Below are 11,682 nucleotides of genomic sequence, written 5' to 3'. Positions count from 1 at the left end.
TTTCAGGCTGGACATAAGGAAGAATTTCTTTACTGTCCAAGCCCCCAAGGTCTGGAACAGCCTGCCATTGGAGGTGGTTCAAGCACCTACATTGAACACCTTCAAGAGCAAATTGGATGCTCATCTTGCTGAGATCCTATGACCCCAGCTGACTTCCTGCCCTTCGGGCGGGTGGCTGGATCCGATGATCTTCCGAGGTCCCTTCCAGCCCTAATGTCTATGAAATCTATGATTATTTACATCATGTAAGTGTTTTGGGTCTTCTGATTATCTTTGTCAAGGACCCCAAGGCAGCTGTATTGGCATACCATGTCTGTTACATAACAGATCTGGTTTTGTATACAACAGATTTCTTGAAAGAGCTTATCAGTTTAGATGTACTGTTTAAAAGAAGTGGTTTCAGCTGGGACCTCAGTTTGCACCTGACACAACTCATGAAGTACCCTTTTAAGCCACCAAGAGACTGCTCATTATTCCATTTATTGATTAAAGCTATTTTTTTAGGCTAAGTACAGACAGTCAAAAAGGCCAAGACTGATTTGATTCAATCTTTGCAGTTTAATTTAAGCTGTGTAGATTGAATCAGTAAGCAAGTAAACAACTTCTGATTCTGGAAATGCAGCCACATGCCTGCTGTGGTCTAGGCCAGAAGCTGGGGAGTGCTAGAGAATGCCTCCCTGCTCAGCTGGAGCAGATAGCTTGGGCTGAGGCTAGCCTGCCCACCCTGCAAGGTGGGGAGGAGGTTGCAGGGGAGGACAAAGTATTGTGGGAAGCTTGGGGACTGAGTTAACTTGAATCTGGAAGGGATCTGGCACAGAAGTTCAATAAACCTATTTAACCTAAATCAATTAAGTCTGATCATCCATCTATCCAGGTTTATCTTAAACGTTTTTGGCTGTTTTGAAAGCGGTTTATGTGTACTGACCTTCTGTTGTGTTACATATTTGGACCAGTTTCCAATCACTTATACCAGTTTGTGTAATTCCCAAGCCTTAATGGTTAGATGGCTAAGTGAGCTACATGCTTCCCTGACTGACCCACCTAATTCAGCATTACAAAAAAGAAAAGGTGGTATTCTGTCCCAGCTGGCAATTCTTACCTAAAGTATTATCAAGCTTTCATATTTATTAATAAATCTATAAGTCTACTTCCCTACACCCCTCAGCCATAAGTATTCAGTATACTGAACACCAAGGGCCCTAGAGTACTATCTGAATAAGGCTAAGGAATTTTCCAAATGCTTGAGGGGGTTTTTTCTCTCTTAAATGAGGGTGAAAGTGAGTTAGAAAAAAATTACTGTATGATTCTACATAACCAGCTGCTCCTTTCCCTTCTCCCTGTTTGTGATTAGATCACATTCTACCAGAGCAATTGTCTGTGGCATACCTCAGGCATATTCTAATGCCAGATAATTTTAGATATACCACTTGGAATTTTAGTTATCTACTTGTACAGGAAGTCGCACCCAGATTAGGCACTCAGTTTGGTAGATGTGTACTTCAGTCTTTATGCAGAATATTGACTCCATTCTTACCACCATCAAGAAAGTACTACTTCCTGTTCACTTTCCTCTCTTCCTCACAATCAGCTGCTGCTCCATTTAGAAAGATCAGGGTGAGGAACAGGTACCCACATCCTTTTTGTAGCTTCATCCTCAGAATATTTGGGTACAATGAGAGGGTTGTATGGGGTACATGAGCACTATCAGGCAACGCTGATAAGGTTTCAGTGTTTAAGTTGCACCAGCCAGCCAAATGGGCACAGACATGTAATGTCCCTTTCAAGGAGCTCTGGTTCCAACTCAAGTGTTCATTCATACAAGATCAGAAAGCGTTCCTCCTACAGCAGTTTCTAACTGGGTAATGTAAAATAGGCTTGTGGATTTAATTTTAAATCTAACTTCTGCTTCATTTCTAGGTGATAGCTCAACAGGTTTCAGAGAAACACTTGGAGGAAGGTCGTCTATACCCTCCTTTAATGACTATTCAAGATGTGTCACTGAAAATTGCTGTGAAGGTAAAGCATTTAAATCCTTTCTGCCATCTCCCTTTCCCATACTTTTTGCAGGAAATAAAATATTTTAAAATGTTGTTACAAGTTAAACTTGTTTTAAGCATTCAATTGAAATTGAACAGGTAGAAGTTTCTTTAAAACCTCTTTCAAATGTGTATATAATGGGGAACGTCTGCATGTCACCCTGTGGTGAATTTGTTACAGCACCGTGCTTTAGTACTTCCAGCAGGCACACGGTTAGTTTTCACCACTGTTCACTGTAGCAGCATGCTAAAATAGTGGAGTGCACTGCTATGGCGAAGTAGCTGCTGGTCACGTGTAGACCCAGTTGCCCTATGTAGCTGCAGTAACACACTATGGTGATGTACGGTGACATATATATACAATGTGTATATAGATTTGTATATATACTCCATGTGAAGAAGATGGAAGTATGATATGCTTACTGTTTAATTGCTGGTGATTAAAGCAGAATGATGTCTAGAGTCTACAGACATCACCTACCAGCTAATTTCACATACTCTTCATGGGACTTGGTCCATAGATTTAAGAGCCATGAAATGCACTGTCAGTTGTTCTCTATTCTTCACAATTCAGTAAGTTGCCTTTTGGGACAATAGATGCCTTCATGTATACTAGTTTACTCCTTTCTTTGTCCTGTCATAGCTCTATTTTGTTATGGTCTTCCTTATCTATCACAACAAAGTTTCTGTAAAAGCAAGTGTGGGTTTTTCATGCATGTGCTTTGCCAAAATGGGTGCACTGCAGCTGCAGTGGATAAGGGTTCCAAAGTAACTGGATAGCCCATGTTTGACAACCCTGCAAAATACCTCAGAAGGAACAAACTTATCCCAGTTCCAGTCTCTTTGTGTGGGATATATTATTTTTTGTCTTATCATGTGCCTCTTGTTCCAGTTCTCAGTATTATCACTTGAGTAGGTCATCTTGTTATGGACAGTATCACTTACTAAATACCTCTTCAGAAAAAACAGTATAGTCTACTATGGAATAGTTCCCTTTGACTCATTTGGTAACTATATGTAATAAAACTCATTGTAGTTCACTTCTTTTCAGGGTGATAATAGCTGTATTTCCACAGCTGTCAAAACATCTCCATACAGACTTCTCAAGCTGAAGTCAAATTGCCTTTATGTTGGCAAATCCTTTCTAAAACAGTGCTAGTAACTCTTCTCCTCTGACTGTGACACAATTATCTTTTTAATATAGAGTCCCCAATTTTATTTAAAATGGACAGTTTGTTACCTGGTGACTTCATTTCTCTGTCAAATAAATGTAGAGAAATTCAGTGCAAGTTTCTTCCTAAAGAGTTCAGGTTTGTACACAGCCTCTGGGCTTAGCTCCAGCTTTCTTCCCTTATGCTAATTGAATCTTTTTTAGATGTGCTGAAATAAAAATTTTGTATTAGGGATTTACAGTTTAAGAGGGATTTATTTAAAGGTCCTAAAATGCATAGATCTTAAGAGCAACTGTCCTAGAAATATGCCCAAAATTTGTTATATAGGGCAGAATACAGTCAAGGTCAGAGGAAGCAAAGAAACAACTTTTGCACTTGGGACCCAAAACTCTCCCCAAAGTTAAAACATTAATTAGCATATAGAAGAAGCCAGGCACAAAAAAAAAAGGATTGCTTTCCTTCCTCCAAAAGTAGCAGGCTTCATCTGAACTGGGAATAAAGCTTGAGGCATCTTCCTGCCCAAAAAGGCTGCTGCCTACGACTGGAGAGTTAAGCCTGTATTTAATAAAGGTGCAGATGGATGACCAGGTGGAACTCTATAGATTTCTTCAAGCCAGTGATCTCCTCTCTGAGCCTGCTGTGAAATGCTTGGGGCTGCGGTTCCTTTTAAACTCAGTTTTTCAGCAGCAATGGTGCAGTTCATGCAACTTGCTATGGAGGGTTTGGAAACTTTCAGGGCCAGGCATTTATACGGTGAAAAGAAACAAAAATTGTGAAGGGATCCTTTCCTTAAACATTTCTAAAATAAAGGCAGCAAGCTGCTTTTACATTTGCCATTCTTAATCATTCAGCTTTTTTGAGAGAATTACTGACTGTGATAAATCTTTGTAGCAGTTCCCATGCATAGTGTGTGTTAAGGCTTTGAACAAAAGCAGAGATGTAACAGGACAGCTCTGGTCTTGGCATCAGCTTTGTAGCCAACCACCAGGGAAGTGGTGGCTATTTTTGTATTCCCACCACCCGAAAGGTAGTGCCTGAGGCTGCTGCCTTGGTGTCCCCTCCCTGCAGTTATGCTACTGGGCAAAACAAAGGAAAAAATATTTCTTGTGCTGGGTGGAGAAAATATAAGCCCTGGTAACAGTCACCAAAAGTAACAAAGACAGCATCTCCATGGAGAAGCAGCTAGTTCCATCAAAAAGCAAAGATTTTACATTTAACTTTGCTTGTGGCAGGAGGGTATATTTTGCACTTTAAAAGCTAGGATGTTATTGGATTGGGGAGAATGATTACAGTGTACAACTGCAGATGGATAATTCTGCAAGAGAGCAAAAAGAGTATGTCTCTGAATCCTGGCAATGGATGTAAGCATTCACTATGCAGAAAATGGGCACAGATATATTGGACCAGATGCCAAAGTCTGTCAGCGATATAAGTCTGTCCATTTTACACCTGCAAAGAATCTGGAGTCTTGTGCTGATTTCTAAGCTGTCATTATTTCTGCTCTTACAGCCTGTTATGTTCATTGAAATGCTGTATCAAAAGTAATTGTGAACTTCTGTGTCTGTTTCAGATTGCAGAACAAGCCTACAGCAATAATACAGCCTCTTTCTATCCTGAGCCCAAAGACAAGGAAGCATTGATTCGCTCTCAGGTCTATAGCACTGATTATGATGACTTCATGGCTGAATCTTATGCCTGGCCTCAGGAAGCCATGAAAATACAGACTTAATAGAAAATGAGCAATGCATTAGAAATTAAAATAATTCAAAGACTTAGTATTTTTCCTGCTTGTTCAATCTAAGACTTACTAGTTTTTTAAGATGCAGAACTTTTAAAAACTGGATTTTTTGCTTAGAAATTGTATTTCAAATTAATTGAGCAAACTATACATGTAAGAATAAAAAGTGACTTGGGCAACAAGTGTGGGGCAACCGTTTCAATTCTTTATTTATGGCTTTCTGCTGTAGTATGTTACTCTGTTGTTTACATATGGTATAAAGGAATATATGATACAGTGCACTTAAGTATGTCATTATAAATTATAGTAAAGGACCCCATCTTTTTCACTTAAATCATTGACAGCTTGGTACTAATGCCCATAAAAGCCAAATTAAATTAGGTGATTTTTTTTAAAATTAGATTTAAAGCTACTGAACCCTTCAAAGAATATGTATTTAGCCCCTTTATGCAGCTGCCAGAGATCATTTTTGTTCTGTTTTTTTTTTATGAGAGCAGAAGTAAATGCTCATTCATTTCAGTAAAAATAGCGTATGAAATATTAGCTCTCGATTCAAGACTCATGAAAATCCTTCAACTGCAGTAGCTGATAAAACACACATTACTCTGTTTTGAATAGGGCTTTTTTTAAATAAAGACAGGCTCACTGACATTCTCCAGCTACCTACCAGGCTACCTATGAATCTGTGTACTACACCATTTAATATGCAGTGTATGCATTTGTAATATGAACTATTTCATATACAGTGTATGAATATTTCAGGCTAGGATGTGTTAAACACATACTACAGAAGATAACATTTTCATCTTTGTAACCAATTTCCAGCCTGCCCAAAGGAAAAATGATTAAAGACAAAAGCCCACATCTTTAGAAACAAACAAACAAACAAATTGTTATTGTTTGTTCTTTGACATTAATTTAAACATCAAGCTCCTTTCTACTGTCTGGTTGTCAATTCAGTAACTGATTATTTTAAATTCTTTGACATTGTTTCTATAGGAGTCTTTAAGCATTCACTGACAATGCTGGGTGTGCATGTGCACACTCTCTCTCGGAGCTGAATCAGTGTTTTCATAATTTGTTTCGTAATCTTCATTTTTGAGCTGTCAACCTGTCATGAAAATTCATACCTAGCAATGACATATTTCTGCCTCCTATGGACACTGAGGTTCCTGTCATCACCTACATTATTCTGAATTAACTAATATAAAAATGGCATTTACAAGTCAGGATTCAAATAACATCTACATCACATATATCCTTTTCTTTTCACGTATCTGCTTGAGTCTAGAACTTCAACTATCTTGAATGCAAAACTGGTTCCATACCCATTTCAATAAAGATTTCTGAGCATCACTGCTACTTCCATTACTTTTAACTTCCCTACCACTGCTTCAGTTCTTATGAACAGGATTTATTTCAGAGCCCGTTCACAGTACTTTATTTTAAAAGTGTACTACTGACAACATCGTAACAGTAATAAGAAGACACTATCTCTAGGGGTGCATGGATAAAGATTTTTTGGGCCAATACTGATGGCCAATATCTGTCCAATTGCTGATATTCAGCTTGGCAGCTTGGAGAGAAGTGTCCCATTGGTAAGTCTGTGGGGGGTGGGAGGAAGGGAAGGAGCATCGGGGGTGCAGATCAAGGCTCCCATAATGAGGGAGGGAGTGGGGCTGGGGCAGGTGATGCACAACCAGGTTGGGGAGGGGCACAGGGCAGAGCAGTGGCTTGTCTGGAGGGAGCAGGGAGGTTATGGGGAGCACATGCACCCCTGGGGGAGGCATGAGGGGATACATACCCCCCCTTGATCTATATGCAGGGCAAGGGCAGGATGCCACTGTGCGCTTGGGGCCAGAGGTTGTGCCAGCCTCTCCCGGTGGGGGGAAGGGGCTGGGCCTGGGTTGCACTCAGAGCAGGCACAGGCAGTGGTGCTGAGTCAGGGGGGCTACAATATTTTAGGGTGGCTGTAGCTCTCTGTAACCCCTCCTACACTGCCACCGCCCACCCCAAGCACAGCCCCAGTCCAGCTCCCCCTGCCAGGAAGAGACCAAAACAGCCCCGGCCTTAAGCGCACAGCAGCTGCCTGCCCTTGTCCCATGTGCAGATCCCGAAGGTATGTGCCTCCATGCACACACCAGTGGCAGCTGTGCCCCCTCCCCCCGCCCCCCTGTGGTCCCCGGATGAGCCGCAGCACAAGCTTCTGTAGGCTAGAGCCTATTTTACCAGATGGTAAATCTGGAAGGATTAAGGCCATTTACTTTTTTTCTCTTCCTTTCAGTACAAAGTATTAGATGGTGACAGCATTTTTCATTTTGTCATACCTTTTAGAGTACTGGCTGAAAATACATTTATACAAAGAACAGTGACCATATTCCTGATTAGCCAAAGTCAAGTCATTTTAACTTACATATTGAAAGTCTTGAAATACTGCTGTAATTTTTATTGTCAATATATTTGCTGTTTTGAAAAACAAAAACCCATTTAAAGGTGTATTTTACTTCAAATAAATTTAAAGCAGATATTTGTGAATACCTGTATGGTATTCTACCTACTCTTGAAGAGTTTCCATTCATAGTCCATTTCCTCAGTTTTATACACACAATTATTACAGACTTAGACCTGAAAAAAAACTAACACGTGACACAGAAGTGAGAAAATGGACTTTATAATTCAGAATAACTTAGTGTGGGATCAGACTATGTGGGAATTACAAATGTTGATTATTTGCTATCACATATAGCAAGCAGCGTTTTCCAACCGGTGTGTCATGTCACACTGGTGTGCTGTCGGGGGAGGGGGTGTGGCTCCAACCAGTGATTCAGGTGCTGCATCCCACTCCCCCCTGCCACTCCGTGTCTGACCATGTTCTGCATCCAGTGTGCTGCAATGTGTTTTATTCACGTAAGTGTGTCATGGGATGGAAAAGGCTGGGAAATGCTGACATATAGCATTAGGTACACTAGCTTGTGCACTTCAGAAGTGTTACAAGATGTTTAGGACAGATGGAAAAATACACTGTGCTCTTCCTATGTTACACAGGTCCTTTATTGTTAATTGTTGCAAAACACAGTATATTGATTTTTATTACAGCATATCTACGGCGGACATTAACAATTATTATTTATATTAAGTTGCACAATTTTAAAACTGTTCATGGAACTAGATTTAGTTGTCTGACTGTTTGCCTTCAACACCAAATAGTATCTGAAAAACATGTTCACTTTGATGCTGTTTCAAGAATTCTAGGAATTGACCAAGATCCATGTGATAGTCATTCCTCAGTCCATAATCACCATGTGCTTGAAACTGTAAATCTTCAAAAGTAGTGAAGAGTCGAAGGCTATCCCCATTATCCTGAGTTTCTATGTTCTCGACATGCTTGCATGAAATGTGTTTCCAGTTGGGATATCTAATAACATGCCAGAACTCCTCACAGTTTTCTTTTATCCCCTCCACACAGATGATACCAGGTTTTCCTGTCAGGCAGAAACCAGTCAGATTTAACTGCTTTGCACAATCAAAAATCTTCTTTCTCAGTTCCTGCCTATATATATGATGACTATAGATCCACATTCGATGAAATATTCTTTTAACTGCCTTTTCTTTTGGAGCTGCTTCAGAAGAGACCTTTCTTTTTTGGAAGTAAGGTGTGGTATTGTCTTGAATCCACTCCAGAGCTGTACATATGCACAATTCTCCTGTATTCAAAGAACTGACATGAGAAGTGAGATGCTTGTTAAGCTGTAGTTGTTGCTCTCTGTCTAGTGCATTTGATCTTACAAACAGCTGTGGTGCAGAATAAGGGTATGTGTGAGGCAAGGTTACCTGCAAATCTACTTTTACCTTAAAGAAGGAAAGAAAAAACAATCAGATTTATGACTGAAGTGCATGTTAATTGCAGGATTTTTTTGAAACCACAAATTAGGCTCTACAAAGGAATAACTTTACCATGATACTTATGAACAGTAATAGCTGTGATAGTTTCAAGTGAGGGCCAAGGTTTTTGGCAGGCATGCTACCACTTAGCTTCACACCCTCCATGTGCCACTCTTATCCCCTTTCCCTCCCTGATCTGATGCTCTGTTCTCGCCACACAATCTTGTGCTCCTGGTTTGTCTGTTGCTCTGGAGTTTCTTGTGCTCCCTGCCTGATTTGCTGCTTTGTTTTCTGCTTCCTACCCTATTTACTGCTGTGCTACCTGTTTTCTTACTGATCATCCAGGCGTTGCACCCTGGCCGCCCATGCCATGTGCTGGCCACGTTGGTTTAGAAAGACACTAATGGAGCTCTGCCTCAGGTGAGTGCTTGCTGGTGGTGGTGTGTTCTGTGTCTCTGTTCTTACTCTGCAAAGTCTCTGTTACTCCTCTCATACAACTCAAGCAAATGTGCCCACCTTTCAGTCTTCTCCTTCTGCCCAGGAAATATTTTGTGGGGATGTATTGACATAAAATTACCAGGTTAGGAAACATGGCATATTTTTTTCTTTTCCATAGTTTCTTTCACCTTTTTTATTTTTTTGCCTGTTGTCTTCCTTTGTGTTCCTATATTATTGTTCCCAAGCTCTTTCCCTGTACCCACAACTCTGAGGTCGTCTTTATAGGGTTGATCCTTCCTGCCTCAAACGGCTGCTTTTGAAGAGAAGATATCCCTGCCATATTCTTCTATTTCTGGGCTGTGTTACTAGCCTGTGAAGTCAATGTAAGCTACAACTGCAGTAAGAAGTCAAGGTTTAGTGACTTTCAAGAATCCTACTATTGCTGTGTTTCTGCAGTAGCTGGATGGCAAGCTCTAAGCATGACAGTTTTCAGTACTTTCAGCTATTTTTCCTAATCATTCACTCATTCTATGTGACAGAGAGATTTTGTGAATTGCACATGAATAACTGGGAAAGACGACAAGTAACATATGCTGCAAAAAGGATTGTAGTGGTTTAATGCCATTGCTAATCGGTGTGACTCCTGATTTCTGGCAAAAAAAAAAAATGTCAGGTATCTGAAACCTTCCTGTTTTCCATATACAATTTGGTTGCCACCTGTGATTAAAGAGCAGGCTTCTATTAAGACATACAGATGGGAATATTTTAGGCTGAACAATTATTACAATGGACATCTTTGAACTATGTATTGTATAAATGAGTGAAATACTCCTAAGTCAATTCTCAAAAGAACCCAACAAGCAAAAATGAAAATGAAATTTTGGGAGTGTATTTAGTATTTGAATACAGTAATATAGGCATTTGCAGTTATTCTGATTTGTTACCGGGCTATTTCCATTTTACTACCAAAAGAAGTGTTCTTCTGAGTATATGGGCTAAGGGAACAGAACATTTGCAACTCGCATTCTTTCAGATGACTTTTTAGACCTCAGTAGTAAATAATCACTTGCTTTTATGACAATTAGTGAATTCTCTTTAAACCTCAGAATTGTGACTCAATTTTCCTAAAGTAGTCTGTACCAGAGTGACAAAAATGTGTTTAAAAAGCATTATTTTAAAACACAGAAATTTCTTAATCACACTTGCAGTCTAATAACTAGCTAAGGTTACAGTTTAACTCAAAATGCTGCAGGTAATTAAGCAAGTATCAAAACATTTCTGCATTTGTAATAATAGGATGGCATAACCATTCTTTTTTTTAGCTTTACATCATTTTTCAGGGGCACAAGACCATTTGAATAAATTTCTGTCAAGTGTCTTAATATATTTAACTTACTGAATCGATGTCTGAATTGGTATCACATTTACTTTACAGACATTGCATGCCCCTGGCTTTCTAATATACAACCCAGCTGTTTCTTAGAATTCCTCTTTTACATGATGTCTACACACATTTTGAAAATGGTTATGTGCCATGCATGCAAAACTAATGCTGTGTCATATCCTTGTATTGACATATCTGTATGAATCTACTGTCTCTTGTTTTATGTTTAAATTATAAGCTCTTACAGTAGGGATTAACTTTGTACAGTGGCTAGCGCAACAGGGTGCTTGGTTTATAGCAGGGGTGGGCAAAATACAGCCTTGTGGGCCAAACTGGGCCCACAGTGGGTCTTTGTCTAGCCCACAGCAAGTCCCTTGGTTCTGGCTGACCCAGGCACAGTCCACCTGTGGCACATCCTGCCACCCCCTGGTCAGGCAGCTGGGCTGGGCCGGGCCAGCTTCATGGCTGGCCTGCCTTTCTAGGCAGCCCAGGTGGCGGTGGTTCCTGGCTGCTGCCACCATTGGCTCCAGCCCCATAGTACTGGCAGGGACCCAACTGTACACCCTGAACCCCATGTGCTCCATGCCTGCTCTGGGCTTGCACACCCAGGCTCAACAGCAGCGGCACAGGACAGAAGTGACAAGAAAATAAAAGTGGCTACTTACAGATGTAACCTCCCCACAACCAAAAAAAAAAAAAAGAAAAAAAGGCAGGGGAGGAGGGGTTCCAGGAAAGAAAATTATTGAATTAGCAATAGTTGTGAATATTCAAAATCTAAGTATACCATTAGGTTGTAAGGTTTTAAGCACTATTTTCACTGATGATGCTTAAAAATGCTGGAATGGTATTGCCTTGTCCTCAGCTATAATGTTAAAAACAGGCTGAGGGTTGTCAAAATACATTTAAGCATTTCATAGATTTTCATAGACATCAGGGCTGGAAGGGACCTCGGGAGATCGAGTCCAGCCCCCTGCCCAAAGGGCAGGAAGTCAGCTGGGGTCATAGGATCCCAGCAAGATAAGCATCCAATTT

At 40.4% G+C, this 11,682-nt stretch overlaps 2 protein-coding genes across 3 annotated transcripts in view; one reads left to right on the top strand and one right to left on the bottom strand.

Annotated features, from left to right (window-relative positions):
- The window catches only part of ME1 (malic enzyme 1), a 224,079-nt gene extending 218,951 nt beyond the window's left edge, over nucleotides 1–5,128 (top strand). For both annotated transcript variants that reach the window (XM_019537684.1, XM_019537683.1), the window contains 2 exons: nucleotides 1,918–2,016; nucleotides 4,779–5,128. In XM_019537684.1, the coding sequence (XP_019393229.1) occupies nucleotides 1,918–2,016; nucleotides 4,779–4,937 (258 nt within the window). In that variant the 3' untranslated portion in view covers nucleotides 4,938–5,128. The remainder of the gene's footprint in view (nucleotides 1–1,917; nucleotides 2,017–4,778) is intronic.
- A 2,696-nt stretch (nucleotides 5,129–7,824) lies between these two features.
- The window catches only part of RWDD2A (RWD domain containing 2A), an 8,557-nt gene continuing 4,699 nt past the window's right edge, over nucleotides 7,825–11,682 (bottom strand). The window contains exon 2 of the mRNA XM_019537685.1: nucleotides 7,825–8,795. Coding sequence (XP_019393230.1) covers nucleotides 8,118–8,795 — 678 coding nt within the window. The 3' untranslated portion in view covers nucleotides 7,825–8,117. The remainder of the gene's footprint in view (nucleotides 8,796–11,682) is intronic.

This window comes from Crocodylus porosus, unplaced genomic scaffold (genome assembly GCF_001723895.1).
Source record: "Crocodylus porosus isolate Cpor-Errol unplaced genomic scaffold, CroPor_comp1, whole genome shotgun sequence".
Taxonomy (NCBI): Eukaryota; Metazoa; Chordata; order Crocodylia; family Crocodylidae; genus Crocodylus; species Crocodylus porosus.
This window is presented reverse-complemented; position numbering and strand designations above follow the sequence as displayed.